Here is a 22,974-nt window from a genome sequence, read left to right as displayed (position 1 = left end):
CATGATACCTAGAACACCAAATGAAAGGTTCAAAGTTTCCATCTGAGTACATACTTAAGTCAATTTAGAGCACATTCTTGTTTTTAAGTAACTATACAATATCTCAGAAAATATTATAAAGAAAAATATTAAGACTATGTATACTTACCTCCCAACTTAGGAAATAAAACAGTAGCAGTATAATTGTAGACTCTTATACGTACCTCCATAGTCACATTCCATGCCACCCCCTACCCAAAAAGGAATCAATACCTAAATTTGGTGTTTGCCTCTTTTATATAACAGTGATACTTGTTAACAAAGATACCTCAGTCTTCTAAAGCTACATGTTCGACAGAGGGTTCGAATACAAGTCTCCAGCCCCACACTAGCTTTTATCAGTGCCATCATCAGATTCATACTGGTAACAATCACAGAACAGAATTCCATTTACTAAATGAGTATGGATCACTCTTTTCAGTTTCCTCTAGTAAGTGCTGGCATCTTTGTTCCAATTTAATATTCCTAGTTCTGCAGAAATACCACTATATTTTAGGAGTCAGGAAAACCAACTTACATCCCAGCCTCACTGTTTCCCTGTTATATAGAACCTTAAGCAAATCACTTCTTCCTAAGCCTCCATCTCCTGTATTTTCCTCCATGGAAATAATGATGACCATGACAATGTCTTATCGCCTTGCAACCATAAAGGGTAGATGCGACTATAAAAGGAAACCATGTATTGGGTTGACCAAAAAGTCTGTTCAGGTTTTTCCTACCCAACGAACTTTCTGGACAAGCCAATACATAAAAGTTCTCCAAAAACTAAAAAGTTATGCAAATGTTAAACATCACAAAAGATAAATGCTAGTTATGATTTTAAAAAATTAAGAATTATTTTTAAAAATTAAAGTGTAGCCAATTATTTTAATAATTCACGAGAGTCTAATATTTTTCCTGCTTAAAAAGTACTTAAAAATTGAACACCTGACTCAGTCTGTTTATAGCACAATAACTTCTACAACTAAATAATTTGTTCTAAATTTCAGTGAATAAAGATTCTCATTTCTTTAGAAATCATGATATAATAACTAGAAACTGTAAAACCCTCAAAAAGGAATTATACATAAGTCATGTTTTTAAAAGTAATAAACCCTATTGTACTCAATTGTGTTTTTTTTCCTTCTTCTTCTTCTCTTTTGTATGAAGTAATTCAGAAAACTCCAAGGGATGACAAATTTAATTCTTGACTGTTATGGGAATGAGTCCCCCACTTCAACCCTCAAGCCACCAAAAAAAGAATACCACTTTGTCTTTCAGTTTGGGAAGAGACATTATCGAGGTGTGAAAAACATCACTGCCAATCCAAAGCAATAAGACATTTATATGTTAAACAGGAAGAAGCAGGAAAACAATTTTTTAGAAACCTTAGGGTGGAAAAGGTCAAATAGGATATAACAATCTAACTTTTTAAAACTTCAAACTCATGTATTTTAGAATCTGAAAGGATCTCAGATGTAATTTGTTTCAGTCACTTCGTTTTATAGATGAAAAAAATCAACATGAAGAAAGTGTAGATCCTTCTAAAGAATAAGGAAAATGTAGTAACTGAGGCTTTTTGCCCCTAAAGAAAATATGAGTACAAGTATTCTTTGAAGGGATTTAAAAAAAAACACTCTTGTCACAAAACACAGATTGAAGACAGCAAGTTTAGTAAGAAAGAAACAAGGAAAGGAGAAAGGTGCATTCAAGAAAGACAAAGAAACACAACCCCAAAAGCTCAAAAATAACTAGTATTAACCTGGCCTCAGGATCTCTACCCATTATAAGATATTAATTACAAAGGGAACAGCAGTAATTTTTCAACAATTAACTAAGGAATCAGATTTCACATCAATGGTTATGGGGTAATGTTGCCTCCTAAATATGATGGACTGAAGAAACACCTTTCTTTTATGGTATTTATGCCAAAACTACGCAATTTGATTCTAATGATAAGAAAACAACAGACAACCCAAAAGTAAGTGAAAGTGAAGTTGCCCTGTCGTCTCCGACTCTCTGAGACTGTGTGGACTATAGTCTACCAGGCCCCTCTGTCCATGGGATTTCCCAGGCAAGAATACTGGAGTAGGTTGCCATTTCCTTCTCCAGGGGATCTTCCGCACCCAGGGACAGTACTCGGGTCTCCCGCATTGCAGGCAGACTCTTTACCATCTGAGACACCAATTGTGGGATATTTTACAAGTAAATGTTAAGACATGAAAAATGCAACACATGCAATCCTGGATTGGATCCTGGATTGGATCTTTCTTGCATTTATAAAGGACATTATTGGAACTGCTGGTGGAGTTTCAATAATGTAAGTTAGATAATACTATTATATCCTGATTTTGATAACTATACTAAGGTTACATAAAAGACTCTCTCTTCTTTGTTCTTTAGGAAACAAACATTAATGGGGCATTACTTCCACGATTTACACTCAACAGCTTCAGGGGAAAAAATGCACAGGAAACCATGGAAGCATAAGGGAGGAGTACCTCTCCAATCAGGATATTTCCTCAGGAACGGCTGGGATGAACCCTGAGTCACATCTAGAAAGATGACTAAGAATTAGGTTAGAAAGTCCTACTTGGTAAAGGATACAGCAAGAGTTATGAACGTACGCTTCACACAGATTGCAACTAAGTGCGATCAGACGTGTGAGAGCAGGAATTTCAAATAGGTGCTGGGCAGGTGTCAGGGGATGCCAAGTGAGGGGAGAGCAGTAACCAGAAGAGCATGTGTAGCAGTAATAGGAAACTGTTGACAGACAGACAGAAGAGAGCAAAAAGGGAGGCAAATAGATACTATAAACAACACTTCACTCCGTGTTCAATCCCAGGTCTCCTAAGTTCAACTAAATAGAAAATACTTCATGAACCTACTCAAAGAAAAACTTAAAGACTTCATTATTAAGGTAACTCATTAAATAAAATGTTATATTTGAGCTATGTGACAGGGGATACAGGAGAATGAAGAAGTTGGCTTAAAGCTCAACATTCAGAAAACTAAGCTCATGGCATCCAGTCCCATCACTTCATGGCAAATAGATGGGGAAACAGTGGAAACAGTGGCAGACTTTATTTTCTTGGGCTCCAAAATCACTGCAGATGGTGACTGCAGCCATGAAATTAAAAGACACTTACTCCTTGGAAGAAAAGTTATGACCAACCTAAAAAGCATAGTAAAGAGCAGAGACATTACTTTGTCAACAAAGGTCAGTCTAGACAAAGCTATGGTTTTTCCAGTAGTCATGTATGGATGTGAGAGTTGGACTATAAAGAAAGCTGAGCACCGAAGAATTGATGCTTTTGAACTGTGGTGTTGGAGAAGACTCTTGAGAGTCCCTTGGACTGCAAGGAGATCCAACCAGTCCATCCTAGGGAAATCACTCCTGAATATTCATTGGAAGGACTGATGCTGAAGCTGAAACTCCAATACTTTGGCCATCTGATGCAAAGAGCTGACTCACTGGAAAAGACCCTGATGCTGGGAAAGACTAAGGGCAGGAGGAGAAGGGGATGACAGAGACAGAGATGGTTGGATGGCATCACCGACTCAATGGACATGAATCAGTGGGTAAACTCCAGGAGTTGGTAATAGACAGGGAGGCCCGGCGTGCTGCGGTTCATGGGGTCGCAAAGAGTTGGACACGACTGAGCGACTGAACTGAACTGAATAGGGCCTAGTTCCCTTGTTGTTCTTATCTAGTAACTAAGTCATATCCAACTCATTTGTGACCCCATGCACTACAGCCTGCCAGGCTCCTCTGTCCATGGAATTTCCCAGGCAAGAATACTGGAGTGGATTGCCATTTCCCTTCTCCTGGGGATCTTCCCCACCCAGGAATCAAACCAACATTTCCTGCACTGGCAGGCAGATTCTTCACTGCTGAGCAACCAGGGAAGCCCCCTTAGGTTCTCTGTAACCAAGAAAATATGGCTTCAAGTCCCATCTCAGTCATTATTATGGGATCTTGAGCAATTTAATTAACTTCTGAGCCTCAGTTTCCATATCTGCAAAAAAGAAACAATAAATTGTAAATACTAAAACAATGCCTGTAAAGCTTTTAAGCATGGTATCTAACAGAGAAAATGTTCAATATATATTAGTCATTATGATTCAAAACACCCGTTACAGGTCCTTGCTCCTTACTAAAAAACAAAAACTTGAAACTCTTAGTATTATAATTCAGATACCCTAAATGAGATAGTAAAAATGAAGTGCAACCACCTGATCAAAAAAATAAAAAACAGTCTACATGTATTTATAGGTTCTATACAATATATACAATACAGGTTCTATACAAACTTCATAAACACAAAATCACAGCTTTTCATCTTATAATTCTATTGAAGCTTAATAACAGAAACAAAGGTTAGAAAAAAATCAGAAGATGCCCATCTCATCATCCAAATACAACTACTTATTTGGGGACATTTTTAAGTTTGGTGACGTTTTCAATGTTTAACACAACTTGCATAAATATTTTACAACTCCAATTCACAACAAAAAATTACAAATAAGAAGTTTAAATCTGTCACTCAATCTATTTTAGCATCATTCTAAATAAATAGCTATTGATACACATAAAAGTAAAGTTATTGAAGTAATTAGCAGGATCCATTTTAATGGAGTAAAAAAGTATAGAATATTACAAGGGGTTTCACTTTAAAAAAAAAAAAAAAGGAATGTGGAGTATTTTGTGACAGGCCAGTAAGACAGCTGGAACAAAGCTGTTGGAGCAACAGCTGTGTACCACGTACTGTTCATCTAAAACCACAAACTAAAGTAACCCATGTCAGACAACTTTATTTGACTAATCAGCTCAGCCAATGGCTTCTTCCTGAAACTATCTGCTATAAGGAAATTAACTAAATACATAATTTGCAATATAAGGAAGGAGAAAAAAATAAAACAGCAGTCTGTGTCTTTAAAATGTAAAACCAGAAGTTGAGAACCACACTCTAACATTATAACAGAAGACAAGCTTTTCCATACTATTTTATTAACTGCTAAAATTATGATCATAGAACCTTCATTATGGTAAGGAAATAATCCCAAGACCCAACATTTGATGATGTACAAATTATTAACATGCAAGCTCACCAGTTTCTACTCCATCCTTAACTTTCAACTGAATGGAATTTGCTTTTACCATGAAACACTGCAATGGTTATAAGAATTTTTAACTTTAAGTAATATAACAATTAAAAAGAAGCTAATTTAAACCAAATTGTTGGCATGGACGATGGCAATATCTGAAAATAATTCATGCAGTACTCAAGTTACTACTATTATTCAAGTCATTAAATTATCACAGGCCTATACCTTTGTTTTAAATCTTATCTTCATTTTTTTATTCCAACAGTGAACGCTTCTCTAAACTAAATTCACTCCTTTCTCAGTTTAAGATTCATACCTGTGCATGCTTGTGCATATGCACATACATGAAGGTGAATTTCCCTACTTTATTTAATTGACCTAACTTCAGAAGAAGCAAAAGAGACAAAATCACAAATACTCAACATATCTTTTCCACAAGATTTTTGAAACTTAAATGCTATATCTATCAGAAATCTTCCTTTGCAGTTTGACTCAACTCCTTGCTTACTGTTCTTTTCCTCTCAGCTAACAAATTGCTGACTCTTGTAATCTCAACCACATGTATCATTTAACCAAAGCATTAAGAGAAAACTCACCAGGAAACAAGACAAAAGTAATAAATCTTTAAGATCTTACTCCCAAGTTGTTTTACACTTCCAGAGTCAGAATTTCCAGAGAGAAATTAAAATAGGAAATCTTCGAGACAAAGATTATTTTCAATAAAACACAATGCTATGGATCAACTACCAAAATTCTAAAGCTCAAATGTGTATATGTCACATGTAGTCTTTCAATTTCAGAGAAACTTTGAAACCCAAAATCGAAAACAGTTTATTTCTACAGCCTCTTTAGTGACCAGTGGTTACAAAACCATAATAAATACAACTCATCTTTCCTAATACTTCCTTTTTCCAACAATGTATTACATCCTGTTTAAGACCCAATATTAGCAACTAATAAATACTAATAAATATTCTGCTATATGCTTGGGCTTCCCTAGTGGCTCAGACAGAAAAGAATCCGCCTGCAGTGAGGGAGAACTGGGTTTGATCCTTGGACTGGGAAGATCCCCTGGAGGAGGGCGTGGCAACCCAGTCCAGTAGCCTTGCCTGGAGAATCCCCAAGGACAGAGGCGCCTGGCAGGCTACAGTCCATGGGGTTGCAAAGAGTCAGACACAACTGAGCGACTAACCACACACATACATATGCTTACTTCTATGTAACGAAGTTATTCCTGGTCTATGACACTCTAAATATGAAGAATAAGATGTACAAATACAACCAGGGGCAGACATTCAGGCAAAAATTCCAAACTTATAAAATTTCTCTACTAAAACACTTGTTTTACTTGTGAACATTCCAGTGTTTACAGAGTTTAAAAGAATAATGCCAAAATGAATCAGATACAGAATGGTTATCTTAACCAATAGCCAGATAGTGGCTAAACCAAGATCTAAAGAAATGTCTTAACTGGCAAGGATTCTTTATGTCAAACTGTCTGTTCTCAGATAAGCAGTAAGAATTTTTCCAGGTTGAGGACATCTTTTTAAAAAAGAAAAAGCTGACAGCTGTGGTGTTTAATCTCATTAGTAATCTCAGATTACTAATGACTATGATGAAGACAATCACAAGGAACAAGTTTCTCAGAAACAACCTCTACATTTAAAAATGATCCCTGATTTTTCACTCTCAATGCAGGGGAAATAAAGCAACAACAAAAAAAAATTAAGCCTGCAAAAACAAAGGTTAAAAGCAAAGAATAAGGATTAAAACAAATTTACCTAATTATTTCACAGATAACATAATCATATCATATAATAAATGTGAATGGGGTGAACTTCACTAAGAGACAAGGACTCTCAGGTTTGATTTTTAAGGATCACATTACATATTATTTACAAACGCTTTTGGAATGCAAAGAGATCAAACCAGTCAATCCTAAAGGAAATCAATCCTGAACATTCACTGGAAGGACTGATACTGAAGCTGAAGCTCCAATGCTTTGGCCACCTGATGCAAAGAGTCAACTCACTGGAAAAGATTGAAAGCAAAAGATGCTGGGAAAGACTGAAGGCAAAAGGAGAAGGGAGGTGGCAGTGGATTAGATATGCGAGGTCGCTTTGGTCACATCAGACTCTTTGGGACCCCATGGACTGTGGCCAGCCACGCTCCTCTGTCCACGGGATTCTCTAGGCAAGAATATTTGAGTGGGCTGCCATTTCCTTTTTTAAGAATCTTCCCAACCCAGGAATTGAACCCATTTTCCTGCACTGCAAGTGGATTCGTTACCACTGAGCCACCATTAGATGATTAGATAGGATAATCAGGGCTTCCTGGTGGCTCAGGGGTTAAAGCGTCTGCCAGCAATGCAGGAGACCAGGGTTTGATCCCTGGGTCGGGAACATCCGCTGGAGAAGGAAATGGCAACCCACTCTAGTATTCTTGCCTGGAGAATCCCATGGAGGGAGGAGCCTGGTGGGCTACAGTCCATGGGGTCACAAAGAGTTGGACATGACTGAGTCAAACTAGTACTAGTACCAGATAGGATAATCAACTCACTGGACATGAATCTGAGCAAACTCCAGGAGAGAGTGAAGGGCAAAGAATCCTGGCATGCTGCAGTCCTTGGGCTCACAGAGAGTCAGACATGACTTAGAAACTGAACAACTATAAAATGGCCACCAAAAAAATAGCAAATATAAATGAAATAAATGCATACAAACAAAAATCCAAAATGGCAACATTAATACTACAGGTTGACATTCAAAGTAAAACTTGGCACAAGACTGATACTATTTACTTATCAGAAAGATGTAATCATTAACACTTTATATACCAAATAATGATATCAAAATAAAGCAAAATTAGAAACGCAAGGAAAAAATTAAAACATAATCTTCATGGGAAATTTAATCAACGTATTTCAGAGTTTTACAGAATACTGAAGAAAAAAGTCTACAGAAGATTTGAATAATACAATCAACAAATTCTAGAACAGATTTATGTAAAACCTTGCACCTTATAAGCTACAAATATTCTTCTCTCTTGTTCTTGGAATATTTACAAAAATCAACGGCATGTTTGTCCATTAAAACTTCTTAATGTTCCAAAACAGGGAATTTACAGGTCACATTCTTTGACCATAGCCCATCAAAGCTAGGAATTTAGAAAGAGAGCCACTCAATCCTTCCCCAAATTTAAATCACATCAAAATTAAGGGGATATCTAAACTGAAATTAAAGTTATCTAAGAATTCATAAAGAGCACAACATTTCATTTCAAACAAACAATGCAAAATCAGTCTTAGAAAGGATACTACAGACTTTATGATGATGGTAATGTAAGAAACATTCTAGAAAACCTCTTACTAGGAATCCTTTAATACATTTAAAAATATAAATTATAGCAGAGAAGTTACTTAAAGCAGTACTGTAAGAAATAAATAGCAATTATTCTCATTTTTTAAAGAAAGGAGGACTTCCCTGGTAGTCAGTCCAGTGGTTAAAAATCTGACTGCCAATGCAAGAGACACAGGTTTGATCCCTGGTCCAGGAAGATTCCACATGCCACGGGGCAATTAAGCTCATGTGCCACAACTACTGAGCCTGCACTCTAGAACCTGTGCACGCCACAACTACTGAAGCCGGTGAGCCTCGAGCCTGTGCTCTGCAGCTAGAGAAGCCACCACAGTGAGAAGTCTGTGCACCACAAGTAGAGAGCAGGCCCCACTTGGCACAACTAGAGAAAACCTTCATGCAGCAACAAAGACCCAGCACAGCCAATAAATAAATAAGAAAGGAGAAAGCATAAAAGAAGTTTATGTATGAAATAGTGGGGAAAAATCTATACAAAATACACATAAAATAAGCATATTTCAGGTTACATACACACATGCTGCCGCCCCCCGCCCCCAACACACACATACACACACTGAAGCAAGCACTGCAGCTTTTGAGTCTAGGCCATACTGATTTCTGTACCTACAACAAAAACACCTTTGCCTTGATATGCATTTTACAGCTTCACACACAGACACACACACTCCCCTGACTATCTTTCAAAGCTGCTTCTACTTGCTGCAATGCAGAAAGGTTAAATTTTAAGTATTAATAAACTTGAAAACTATCCTCTTAACCATCCCTAATTCTCCAAAAAAAAAAAAAAAAAAAAACAAAACAAAATGAAGTGAAAATGAAAAAAATGAAAGCTATGACAAACCTAAATAGTGTATTAAAAAGCAGACATTACTTTGCCAACAAAGGTACATATAGTCAAAGCTACTGTTTTTCCAGTAGTCATGTATGGATGTGAAAGTTGGACCACAAAGAAGGCTGAGCACTAAGAACTGATGCTTTTGAATTGTGGTCTGGAGAAGACTGGAGAGTCTGAAGAGTCTGGAGAAGACTTGCGAGTCCCCTGAACAGCAAAGAGATCAAAGCCAGTTCTTTACTTCCAACACCAAGAATGACTAAGGTCAACTCATCATAAGAGGATAAATTTAAAAAACACATTCTGCCACTCAAGAAAAAACCCTTCCCTGGCAAGAATTTTTTCTTTAAGCAGTACCAAGCTTTAAAAATACCAGTTTTGTGGCCTTAAGACAAAAGAACATCACTACTGATTACTATTAGACTGAAATATCAAGGGTATTCAGAGAAGGCAATGGCACCCCACTCCAGAACTCTTGCCTGGAAAATCCCACGGACGGAGGAGCCTGGTAGGCTGCAGTCCATGGGGTCGCTAAGAGTCAGATATGACTGAGTGACTTCACTTTCACTTTTTACTTTCATGCATTAGAGAAGGAAATGGCAACCCACTCCAGGGTTCTTGCCTGGAAAATCCTAGGGACAGGGGAGCCTGGTGGGCTGCTGTCTATGGGGTCGCACAGAGTTGGACACAACTGAAGTGACTTAGCAGTAGCATCTATTATATCTGTTTAAGAGAGTACTTCAATCTGACATCCAGAAATTTCAGTGATACAGAAGGCAAATGTGACAAATTCTTGAATGGAGACAGACTATCTTAGCCTTTTCACTGATTAACTTAAGAATATATGAAACAATGATTTCAAAGAATCAATGCACAATAGGTATTTCAGAAGATAATTGAGAAAATGACTTCAAAAATGAAGAAGAAAATCTTCCCAGACCTGAGAATGTTTCATCATTTCTCAGGGAAAACTAGTGAACACAGAAATACTTCCAGTCATATCCTGACAAATGTTTCCATTTCCAATGATAAAAGAAGGCTACAACCATACAAACAGAAAACAAGTTATTCCTGCAGAATAGAAACTTGAGGCTAGTGAGATAAAAGCAAAGACATGAAAGATAAGTAAAGCAGTACCTCCAACTGTTTCAATACAAAAATCTTAGGACCCAATAATTTTATACTCATTATTTATCATGCAAAAGTAAAATTTTAATATTAAAACTGAATCTTAAAAATTAATGTAAGGTTAATCTTTAAAAGTACTTGAAAGTGTTCTCTAAATTACAATTCAAAATAAAAACCAGCTGTTCATGAGGATTGCTTGTTAGAACTGAAATTAGTTAGAATGGTAAGAAATGGCAAATAAAAGCACTAGTTCCTAATGAGAAAGGAGAGGGCAGGATGATTGGATGGCATCACTGACTCAATGGACATAAATTTGAGCAAACTCCAGAAGATGGTGAAGGAGAGAGAAGCCTGGCAGGCTGCAGTCTATGGGGTCACAAAGAGTTGGACACGACTGAGCGACTGAACAACAATATTTACTATTACAATAACAAAATCAAATGCAAAAGACAAAAAACAATCTCTTAAAACAGTGCAGTCACACACACTTTTGGTTAAGGACAGGAGATCCAACCAGCCCATCCTAAAGGAGATCAGTCCTGGTTGTTCATTGGAAGGACTGATGCTGAAGCTGAAACTCCAATACTTTGGCCACCTCATATGAAGAGGTGACTCATTTGAAAAGACCCTGATGCTGGGAAAGATTGAGGGCAGGAGGAGAAGGGGACGACAGAGGATGAGATGGTTGGATGGCATCACCAACTCAATGGACATGGGTTTGGGTAACCTCCTGGAGTTGGTGATGGACAGGGAGGCCTGGTGTGCTGTGGTTCATGGGGTCGCAAAGAGTCGGACACGAATGAGTGACTGAACTGAAATTTATGAAAAGGGTGAGTGAAAACAGCAAACAAAACTGCTAAATTCCTCATTTTCTACAACTAGAAATGGCAACTATTCTAATTGAATGTTTAAGAATATGAATAATTTTAAGGTAAATCCAAGTAGTAAAAATAAAAAAAGAGGGAGAGAGAAAGAATTTATTTTTCAAATCCACCACACAACACAAGGGAGGAAAACCTACATAGCAAAAGGCAAGATTAGTGCAAAGTAAGGATATCATGCTAAAATCGTGGCCAAAATCTGAATTGGCTTAACTATCAATGTTTTCCTCAAAGGGCATCTGCCTATAAAATTAAGCAAAAATTTTCTCCTTAGAGAGAAAGTTGGTTCCCTTTTTGCCTCAAGGTGGGTCCTTCAGGCTTATTTTCAATCCGAACCTAGCTAAGGTAACTGTGAAGACCAGATCTCACTAGCATAACTGAATAAAACTCTGCTGATTATCTTTTCCTAAAGCAATGTCAAAATGTTAACTTGGATCACTTCGGTCAAAGCATCAGCCAGGTTTCTTCCATGTGGCTATTATCTTCTTGATAATTAACAATACCTTATGTGGCTAAGAGGGAAAGCGTCTGCCTGCAATGCTGTAGACCTGGGTTCGATCCCTGGGTCGGGAAGATCCCCTGAAGAAGGAAATGGCAACCCACTTCAGTATTCTTGCCTGGAGAACCCCACGAATGGAGGAGCCTGGTAAGCTACAGTCCACGGGGTCGCAAAGAGTCGGACACGACTGAGCGACTTCATTCACTCACTATGGGCAGATACTTTACAACTATGTTAATATCCAGCTACTCTCAAACTTTTACCCACTACTTTTAAATCCATTTATGATTCTTACTGAGCGATTTCACTTTCACTTTTCACTTTCACGCATTGGAGAAGGAAATGGCAACCCACTCCAGTGTTCTTGCCTAGAGAATCCCAGGGATGAGGGAGCCTGGTGGGCTGCCGTCTATGGGGTCGCACAGAGTCGGACACGACTGAAGTGACTTAGGAGCAGCATGATTCTTACTTAAATCAGCTGTTTGACTGCCAAATGTTGATTTTCTAATTCCACTATTTCTTCCATGTTTACTCATCAAATCTAAGGAAGAACTTCCCTTCCTCCTTAATTTATTTATCCCTATGGATTCTTAGATTTTTTATTTATGGGCAATAATCAATTACTATCATTATTTTGATGATGAGACTATCACAAAGTTGCATGTCACTTCAGTCATGTCTCTTTGTGACCCCATGGGTCACAGCCTGCCAGGCTCCCCTGTCCATGGGATTCTCCAAGCAAGGAAGCAGGTGGCCCTGCCCTCCTCCAAGGGATCTCCAGGGATCAAACCCAGGTTTCTTACATCTCCTGCACTGGCAGGCAGGTTCTTTACCACTAGCACCACCTGGGAGGCTTATCTCAGTGTTAGCCAGTGGGCCTTCTTCCAGGCTGGCTCTGTCTCTTTGACATGCCACCATCATTTTGTTTTTTGATGTCGACCAAAACCGGTGCACAACTTGAGAGCTGCAAGTCAAGTTTCATTTAGGGCAAAATGAGAACTGCCGCCCAGAAGGCAGCTCCTCACATAGCTCTGAGAGACGCCTCCAAAGAGGCAGTGGGGGAAGGCCAAGATACAAGGTTTGGGTGAAGCAGGAGTTCAACACCATTAAGCACTCATTTTACAAAAGGTTTTCTGCTAGTCACAAGGATCTGATGTCATCAATGGAGGGACTTAGTGCTTTTCTAGATATGAGGAGATACAAGGACTGGGATCATAACATCAGTTCCTCAAAGTATCCAACTATCTAAAGACTTGTCCCACCGGATTCCCTGGACACAGAGTACTGCATTACATCTGAACTCCCTCGGGGGCTGTTGAAGGTCAACAGTGGCAGGAGCACAGGGTTCAATCTCCACAGAAGCAGATGGCAAATGCCCTTGTTGTTCAGTCACTGGCAATGCTCTTGGCAAGAGACAATTTGTAGTAGACACTGAGCACCTCTTTACTTCCTGGTAAAGATGCTCCAAGTTCATCTTCTACTTCTCCCTGCCCCAGCCCAGGGATCAGTCATTTCTCCAAGGTTCCTTTTAGTAAAGAATGGTATTTAGCACCCAAGATCTGGCGTTAGGTGTTCTCACTGCTAATAAGGGGTCATTGTTTCTATGCACGCTCAGCAGACATAGCTGGAAAAAAGATGTATAGATGTGTGTATGAGCAGCCACACACACCTATTTCTATATCTTAGTGTATACTTTTTAAACTGAGTTCTCAGATGGGGGACCGCTTCCAGGGCCCAAGAGTGGGCTCTTGTCTAACACTTGGAAATGAACTGTCCAAGGAGACACACGTGCTAACAAAGCAAGAGACGTTACTGGGAAGGGGCATCTGGGCAGAGCAGGAGGGTAAGGGACCCCAGGAGAACTGCTCTGCCATGCAGTTCACAGCTTTCGGTTCACAGCGGCTTGGGCTTTACTGTGATGGGGTTAGCCTCTCGGTTTTCTTTAGCCAGTCACTGACTCAGAGTCCTTCCTGGTGGTGCACACACTGCTCAGCCAAGATGGATGCCAGCTAGAAGGATTCTGGGAGGTGGTCGGACACATGGCGTCTCCTTTTGACCTTTCCTGAACTCTTCTGGCTGGCGGTGCCTTGTTAGTTTCCTGTTCCTTACCAGGACCTCCTGTCATAAAATAACTCACGCAAATGGTCATTACGGTGTCTGGTCAGGGTGGGCGGTTTCAGTCAGTGTGCTTCCCCTAACAATCTTATGCCAGTGTCCTCAATTCCAACTTTGCTTCGAGTGCTTCCTAGCCTTCACCCTTTCCACACTTATAACTCCCTTCTTCGGCTGTGAGGAACTTGGCTCCCATTTTCCACAACATATTTACTTATCTACTTAATCCTAGGATAGAAAATTGTTTCAGAATTGCAAACCCTATGCTGCTGTGAGGAAGATGGGGGAAAAAAAAAAGGCCTGTTATCCAGAGTTCAGTGTTTGTTTAGAGTTCGTCTTTATCCTGAGGACATAGTCCGAATGCTGGGTTCAAAAGTTACATTACTTTTTTTTTCTTTTCCTCCTTCAGTTTGGTTATGTCAGTCATTTGAAATAAGGTTCAGTTTATTTGTTAGTATTCCACCCTTGATTTTATTGGTGTTTGCTGTTTATATACTGTGTGAAACCTTAAACATGGTTCCATGAATTAGAAAAGGATCCTCAGAAGAGGCCCTCAATCCCTTTCCCCTTATCCCTACCCACACACAGAGCTCACCAGTCATCTCTTTAACCTCTGATTTACCCATTTCTGTGCTTTTTTGCCCCAATCAGTAAATACGTTTGTTATTTTATTTCCTCTTCTTTCCTACACTAAAAGTAATATATTACAAATACAGTAAATACCTTTGTACTTTGTATTTTTCACTGAACAATTTATCCTGGAACGCATTTCCCATCAGTTCTTTTTATAGCTGCAGAATGCTCTACTGGGTGAATGTACCATATTCTATTCAACCCCTCTCTATCCTGTAGGCTGCTTCTAATTTTTTAAATTACAAACAATGCTGTGGCCCCATGCACTTATATTTTAATGCTACTGGAAGTACATTTCCAGGGTAAATTTGTTGATTTGGGAGCACTGAGTCAAAAGGTAAATACCTATGCTGTTAAATCAACTACAGAAACTTCTGCTATTCCTGCGCCCAAAATGAATGAAGAAACCACGAAGAAACAAATTCAAACTGAAGGAACTCTATACATAACTAACTTGTATTCAAAAATGTCCATGTCATAAAACACAAAGACTTGGGACTTCCTTGGTGGTCCAGTGGTTAAGAATCTGCCTTGCAACGCAAGGGGACACGGGTTCAATCCCTGGTCCAGGAACTAAGACTCCACCTGCCATGGAGCAACTAAGCCTACACACCCCAACTACTGAGTCCTCATGCTCCAGAGCCCTCAAGACAATTAGAGAACCTGCGCTGCAACAAAAGACCCCACATGATGCAACAAAGATCAATACGTGCTGCAACCAACACCAGACGCAGCCAAACAAACATTTTAAAAATAAAGATGAAAGAACTGTTCCAGATTAAAGACACGGAAACAAAATGTACTGCATGATCTGAGATTTTTCTTTTGCTATAAAGGGCACTATTTGGACAACTGGCAAAATCTAAGTTCTGTATATTACATTAATAAGATATCAATATTAATTTATGATTTAGGTTATATATTATGTTTATAAGCAAGTACCCTTGCATTTAGGAAATATACAAGGAAGTATTTAAAAATAAAAGGGCACTGTCTTCAACTTACACTCAGATGATTCAGGAAAAAACTGTTTATTTGGGGGGAATAAAACAAATATGGTAAAATGGTAGCATTTGGGAAAACTAGGTAAAAGTTTTTTAAAAAGCAACATCGGCTATCATGTTGGCATGTATATCCATACATCCAGTACTGAACATTTACAAATTCTGTAAATATATTTTAATTAAACTATTTAATGTTACATAACCAATAACCAATCATATTGCTTTTACAAAATGCTGAAACTACAATATAATTTACAAATAACTCCAGTAGCACAATTTTAGTCATATTTCTTTGCTTCCTTCAGAACTACACAGAAAATATGTGAGTAAATGTATACACATCTTTGTCTTTTTCATAAAGGCCTGAGAGACATTTTCCTTTGAAAAATAGAAGTAAATCAAAAGCCTACCAAGGACATTACTTGAAGTTTCAATCTCAACCCCAGACTGGGTGGCTCTAGCCAAATTAATTCAAGATCAAGGTCATTCAGGAAGATTCAATGACAATTAACCCTATGTTGTTTACAAGTAGAGTCAAAGTCTTTTACTCATTATCACTTTGCAACAAGAAACAAATACACTAAGAGACTTCTATTTTTCCTTAGCGAAAGGAAGAAAAAAAAAGAAATGAATTAACAAGTTCATGTAGCATCACAAAATCTGTTTCTCTTTTATGAGATCAATTTTAATTTGAAAAAGAAAACTTAAAAAAAATTTAAATAATACAGCTTCAAGAAAGTCTTTCTGCTCTCCTTCCTCACTTTACTAATTTTCCTCACTGAATTAACCAGGCTAATTTAAAAGCTTAGGAAAGACCCTTAACATTTCAGTAATACAGACGAATTAAAAAATCCCATTCCAGTAGGCAGCTGCCTGTCATCATTTTGCCTTCGAATGGTACTATACCAAGGGAAAGCAGAATTCTTAACCTACTCAACAGAAGTATCCCCACTAAACTCCTTCAACTTCCCATTCCAAGACAAGACACAGGCTGGCACACATCTGCATGTGCACACGTACACACACACACACAAGTCAGAAATGAATAAGAATAATGAGTTTTAAGACTCTCTGGTTTAGAATTTCTCCTCTAACAAAAGTGGTCATTCTCTAAAAGAAGGCGTTCTTTCTTGAGTGCCGATCATGTGTATCTAGAACTGCCAACAGAACCATTTCATCCTAACAAAATGAGGAAATCTCTAGTATGTAAAACACCACTAGGAGGAGTACCTTATTTTTCAATGCTAAGAATTCATTTGTAAACTACTCTGAAAATGTAGAATAGTAATTTTCACACTAAAAGACAAGTCCATAGTTCAATTCAGTCGCTCAGTCGTGTCCAGCTCCGCAAACCCATGGACTGCAGCACGCCAGGCTTCTCTGTCCACCACCAACTCCCAGAGCTTACTCACATTCATGTCCATCAAGTCTGCAATGCCATCCACAGTATAATTTCAAATTCTTAGATAAAAAGTTACTTTAAGTGATTTCGAATTGCAGGGCACGTGTTCAAGATGGAGCAACAGAAAGCAATTCAGGAATCTAAACTTACCAAGATCAATTAACTTTAACACAAATGCATGTGCCTTGAAATCTCTAAGATCTGTCCCAGGAAAAAGCAATGGAAGGGGATTGCACAAAAGATAAATTACGTAAAAAGCAACATCTGAGTCAAGTCCAGGCTAACAGGTTGTAAGACTGACTAAAACTTGATACCTGAGAAGTCAGCTACCCCTACACAGCTCAAAATCTGACAAACTGTGAATAACAAGTAAGGATGCTAAATGAAGAACAGAGGCTGGGAAATTCCTCTTTGGGTAAAACATGTATGGTCTTTTCTCAGAGTTGCCAGAAACCACAATGGTTACTCCATTATTTCTGAAAATCAACTCCCAACTGATCAAGTTTTCCCAACTCAAAATGGGATCAGCATTCATTACCTAAATATCAATCACACAGGAGTGAGGAGGCGATCTGTTCACCTAAGCCCAACATTTTATGGAGAAGAAAATAAAGCCCGGAAGAGATTACAGAAGACTCAAAGAATCTCCAGAGTCACCTGAGGAGGGAGACCTAGAACCCAGAGAGCCAACTCTCTTCTCCATTTCACTCTGTACAGTGTTAAAATCATTTTCTAACTACAGAGTCCACTCATCATCAAGGGCTTCTATTTACCAACAGAACTTTCAGAAAACTATGAACAGAAACAAGGAGTTCATGTACGTACATTTATTCTTAATAATATTTTATATTATCAGTCATGGATGTTTCATGATGTGTTGCATTCATTTTTAAACAGGAAAAGCCATCTCAATCAAGTAATTATTGCCTTAATTTCCTAATTTTGTAGCTCTTTATATGCATAGAAAGAAAGAAAGTGAAGTCACTCAGTCATGTCCAACTCTCTGTGACCCCACGGACTGTAGCCTACCAGGCTCCTCCGTCCATGAGATTTTCCAGGCAAGAGTACTGGAGTGGACTGCCATTTCCTTCTCCAGGGGATCTTCCCAACCCAGGGATCGAACCCAGGTCTCCTGCATTACAGACAGACACTTTACCGTCTCAGCCACCAGGGAAGCCCTCTTTATATATAAAAGGCAACAATTTAAAGAAAGTTGGGATTTAAGTTCTCCACTCCCAAATTCTTTCATTATATTTTTTCTACTCAAGATTACATAATAGAAAAATACATACTGAACACTGTAAAAAAACAGTGCTGTATCTCAAGAGTCTTATAAAATAAATAAAACTGATTTGTGTCATCCTGATTACCTACAAAGAGGACTGATTTCCGCCCGTTAAGATTATTATCTTTCTGCAGACTCCTCTCCTTCCATTACTAGTGCGAGACCATCGCAACAGTGAATTTTAATTTCCCAGGAGCTGGACAATAAATAGCAGTTCTATTAAGTATAGATGATAGTCACCTTGGCTCCATAAGCTAAGGTTAACATAGTAATAATGATAATGTTTGTGGCCTTACTATGCACCAGACATTGTTCCAGGCCCTGGACAGATGTTAATTTTCAGAACTGTAAGTGTACTTTGTATTTCCCCAACTTACAGTCGGAAAAAACTACGGTACCCAGAGGTTAAGTAATTTGCCTAAGATTACACAGGCAGCAAGTGGTAGAGCTGAGACTCCATCCAGGTCTGGCTTCTTCTACCTCTCCAGAAAGCCTTCTCAAAGTCAGAGCCCACGTTCCTCCCTTCCACTGGTCCCAAGTAAGGGGCCAATCCCCCTCCCCTCCTTGCCTACACCTCCTCTCTCCAAACTAGCATATGACTGCCCCCCCTCATGCCCTCTCTTTCCACCATCACGCCTACACAGTCCTTTTATCAATCCTTCCCAAACAGACTTTTCCTCAATTCAGAACTCCCTTTGCATTTAAATGTGTTAACATAAGTGTACACATAAGCTTATAAGAGCCATCATTAACGGAGCACATAGTATACACTAGATACAAAGCTAAGGATGGTCCCTTAATTTAAAGGATTATGAAGAATGTGTGATTAGACCTGTTTTACTGAAAAGATAATTGAGGTTCAGAGAAGCCAAATAATATATTGGCAATGTTCTCCCAAGAAATAAACAACACAGCAAGATTTAGCACTCAACTCTGCATGACTCAAAGCTCACACCTGTTTTACTTCTTTTAAATCATCTAGAGTAACTAAGTACATCACTATTCATAAAGGAAGTGCTTCTTTAACAAACGAATTTAGAAAATCATTAAGCAAACAAATCACTGTCATTTTAATAGTTTCTAATACTATTTCCAAAAACAAAAAGCTCCAATATCTTAACAATTAACGTACAGATTCAAATAGAGATGGATTCCCCGACCCCCATCAAAAAAAGCTAAAGATGTATTGTGGTTTAAATCTTTTAGGTAACGCTATTTATTAATACAGGAACCCAGGATTATTCTCTCTCCTAGCCAACCTCCCACCTCCCCCTAGCTACAGCTCCCAAAAAAAGTTAACTATAAATTGTCTTGCTTTGCCAGTTACTTAAAGCCTCTCCTGACCCCATGAGAAATAGCATGACAGCGTCTCCAATTCTGCAGCCTCCTATACTAAAGCCAATCTCACCTCTTACTCAGTGTGATTTTTTTTTTTAACCCACTAACGAGTATACTGTAAATGCTCATTACATAAACATCTCTTCCTGGATACAAAGGTTTCAGCAGCACTTTTTTAATACACTGAAATGGTATAACAGCAATTATTGCTCATTTAGTCAACTGGACAGGTAACAATCACATATATGTTACAGAACTCTGTATTTTAATGTCACTATATACATTAAGTGAAACGAAATACGCTATTCAAGTATGCCAACTGAAAGCAAATGGCTCAAACAGGTATATTTCACCAAAGCATTTTAACAACACTCTTGATATGTATCTTTGTTACCTGTTACAACGCTGTACCTTCATTTTCTCCCACTATACGCCACACCTTTTAGGTTGACAAAAGCAGAGAGATATCGGAGCTTCTCTCTTTAATAGTCCCCAAAAAGATCACTCAAACCTCCTACCACAAGCAAATCCTAAGAACCAAGAATTTGACCTCCCTTTCCTTTACAACCCGACTTTCCGCCTCCATACCAGAGAGGACTGGGGGTGGGGGAGACAGTGGCTGGAACTGACACAGAACGCACGACTCGGTCGGTCGTCTCCTAGCCTGGCCCACCCTAAACTTCACCTTGGCACGGCGAGAGGCAGGAAGGCACCAGGAATTCCTAGGAAATGGTCTCACCCCTATCAGAGAACATTCTTAACTTCCTCGAGGCCACCATTTCCCTGGGGTATTATCACACACTCCCCCCCCGGACATATTACCTAAGAGATTACTTAAAAGAAAAGCACAAACACACACAAAGAGAAACACACCGCTTGAAGCGGGCAGCTCCGGCTCGGCGTGCGCGGAGAAGCTCGTAGACCACGCGGAGCCAAGTTGCCACCGCGATCGCACCCACCGTGCAGGAGGCGGCCCGGGCGGCTAGAAACCCAGCGCGCGGGGCTCCAGCCCCACGCCCTACGCCCCGCGCCCCGGCCTCACGGCAGGAAGCTCGGCGCGGCGGCGCTGCCTCTCCCTAAGAGCTCGGGCCGCGGCCGGAGCGATAAGGTGGATCTGCGCTTCCCACCCTGCCAACTCCGCCCTCCCGGACACATTCCTGAGAAGCCCGACTCCCGGGACGCCGAGCTAGGCGCCCGGCAGGCAAGAGCTGGACGCCCAGACCGCAGAACAGGAGGGCAGAGCCGACCCGCGCCCCTCAACCCCGGCCTGCGCGGCGCCTCCGGGGCGGGGTCCCTGCGTCCGCCCCGCCACAGGTAGCGGGAGCCCCCGCCCTCCGCCGCCGCCGCCCCGGCGCCCTGGGCAGGCCCGCTCCAGGTACCTGGATGAACTGGATGGTGAGCGCCGATTTGCCCACGCCGCCTCCGCCGACCACCACCAGCCGGTACTTCTCCTGGCCGGAGCCGTCCCGCCAGCCGGCCGCGGCCATGGGGACGCCGCCGAGCCCAGCCCGGCCACGCCGAGCCGCCGCCCGCCTTAGGCCCGGCTCCGGGGACGTGTGCGGCCGGCGGGCTGCGGGCGTGCGGCCGGGCGGGGGTCCCGGGCGCCGGGAGCTGCTGGAGAGCCCGTCAGAACGGCACCGCGGCGCCTGGGCTGGTCGGGTCCCGCCCGAAGCGCGGAGAAGCTAGGGGACCGCAACGGCGAGGGGCTGCGGCGGCCGGGGGGCGCGCTCCTCCACACGACTTCGCAGCGCCTGCCGAACGCAGCCTCCAGCGCCGCTACAAATGGCCGTCTGGGGGCCGGGCCGCTGGGCCGAGATGCTGCATATGCATGAGGGGGTGGGGCGGGGCGGGGCGGGGCAGCGCTGGGCCGGACTGAGATTCGGGCGCTGAGCTTGTAGGGCTCAGACCCCCTCGGTGTGCCCCTCCAGTTCCTGGACTGAGCGGGGTGTGCACGCGTGTGCCTGTGCGAGTGAGGAGTGTGTGTGTGAAAGTGTGGGAGCTGGAAGAAGACAGTTAGACAGTGTGTGAGCATAACTGTATGTCAGGAATTGTCAGGGATTGTGCGGATGAAAAATACAGTATGTGAAGGCGTGTGTGAAAAATAGAGCCGTTGTCATCTTAACTCAGTTTGTAGGAGGATAAATATCCTGTTTTAAGAGTACAGATGGTGACCATGACTGTATGGAAAACAGTACATGACAGTGATTGAAGATGAGAGCTGTCACAATAATTGTGTGTGTGATATGCTTGCGGTGTGAGGAATGTCACAGAGACTGAATCACAGTGATTGAGGGCGCATAGACAAGAGTAAATGTGGCACATGATATATCTGCCTTAGTGGCTGTGTTTATATGTGAAAAATGTGAGGTAATTGTATATGAGGGGTATGAATGTGAGAGATTATACTTATTTACATACCACACACCAGGCACTGTGCTCAGTGCTACAAATCTCTTTATGAATAAAATAATGTCCCTGCCCTCAGGGAACTAAGAATCCAACGGGGAAACAGCCAGGACCACAGGCAAGTTGTCCGGCATCACAAGCACAGTGTGACCCTAGGAGAAGCTCTCGTTCCACATGTGGGTGGTCAGGGACGGCTTCCTAAAAGATCTGAATAAATAACATAAGCAGAAGAAAAGTATTCCAGGGAAAGCGAGCCACATATGAAAAAGTCAGAGCTGAGAAGGTAAGACAGGTCACATGATTCTGTGCTGGGGAAGCGTACTCGTGAAGGAAAAGTGCTTATCTATGGGCTGTTCAGCCGCTCCGTCACATCCGACTCTTCACAACCCCCTGGACTGCAGCAATACAGGCTTCCCTGTCCTTCACTACGTATCTATGTGTATAGAAGTTTAACCAAATGTAGTAGGAGTCACAGGTGTGTACAACGCAGTGTAGGCTGGTAGATAAGACCATGGGGGCCAGACTGGATTCAAATCCTAGCCCTTTGACTAAAGGTGTCATAATGGAACTTACTGAACTTCTGTACCTCAGTTTTCTCTAAAATAAAGACGGTAGGATTACCTACCTTAGGATGTTTTTTGACGTGAAGTGAGTCACTCAGTTGTGTCTGACTCTTTGCGACCCCATGAACTATACAGTCCGTGGAATTCTGTAGGCCAGAACACTGGAGTGGGTAACCTTTCCCTTCTCCAGGGGATTTTCCCAAACCAGGGATCAAACCCAGGTCTCCTGCATTGCAGGCGGATTCTTTACCAACTGAGCCACAAGGGAACCCCAAGGTGTTTTTTAGTAAGAATCAAATGAGTTAATATATATAAAGCACATAAAACAGTGCCTGGCATGTAGTAAGCATTTATGGCAGTTTTGGAACATGACTCCAAGTTCCTGGA

At 40.8% G+C, this 22,974-nt stretch overlaps 1 protein-coding gene across 1 annotated transcript in view; it reads right to left on the bottom strand.

Annotated features, from left to right (window-relative positions):
* The window catches only part of RRAS2 (RAS related 2), a 79,566-nt gene extending 58,185 nt beyond the window's left edge, over window positions 1-21,381 (bottom strand). Inside the window, exon 1 of the mRNA XM_040258316.1 lies at window positions 20,998-21,381. Coding sequence (XP_040114250.1) covers window positions 20,998-21,105 — 108 coding nt within the window. The 5' untranslated portion in view covers window positions 21,106-21,381. The remainder of the gene's footprint in view (window positions 1-20,997) is intronic.
* Between the last annotated feature and the right edge of the window lie 1,593 nt (window positions 21,382-22,974).

This window comes from Oryx dammah, unplaced genomic scaffold, assembly GCF_014754425.2.
Source record: "Oryx dammah isolate SB20612 unplaced genomic scaffold, SCBI_Odam_1.1 HiC_scaffold_17, whole genome shotgun sequence".
NCBI lineage: Eukaryota > Metazoa > Chordata > Mammalia > Artiodactyla > Bovidae > Oryx > Oryx dammah.
This window is presented reverse-complemented; position numbering and strand designations above follow the sequence as displayed.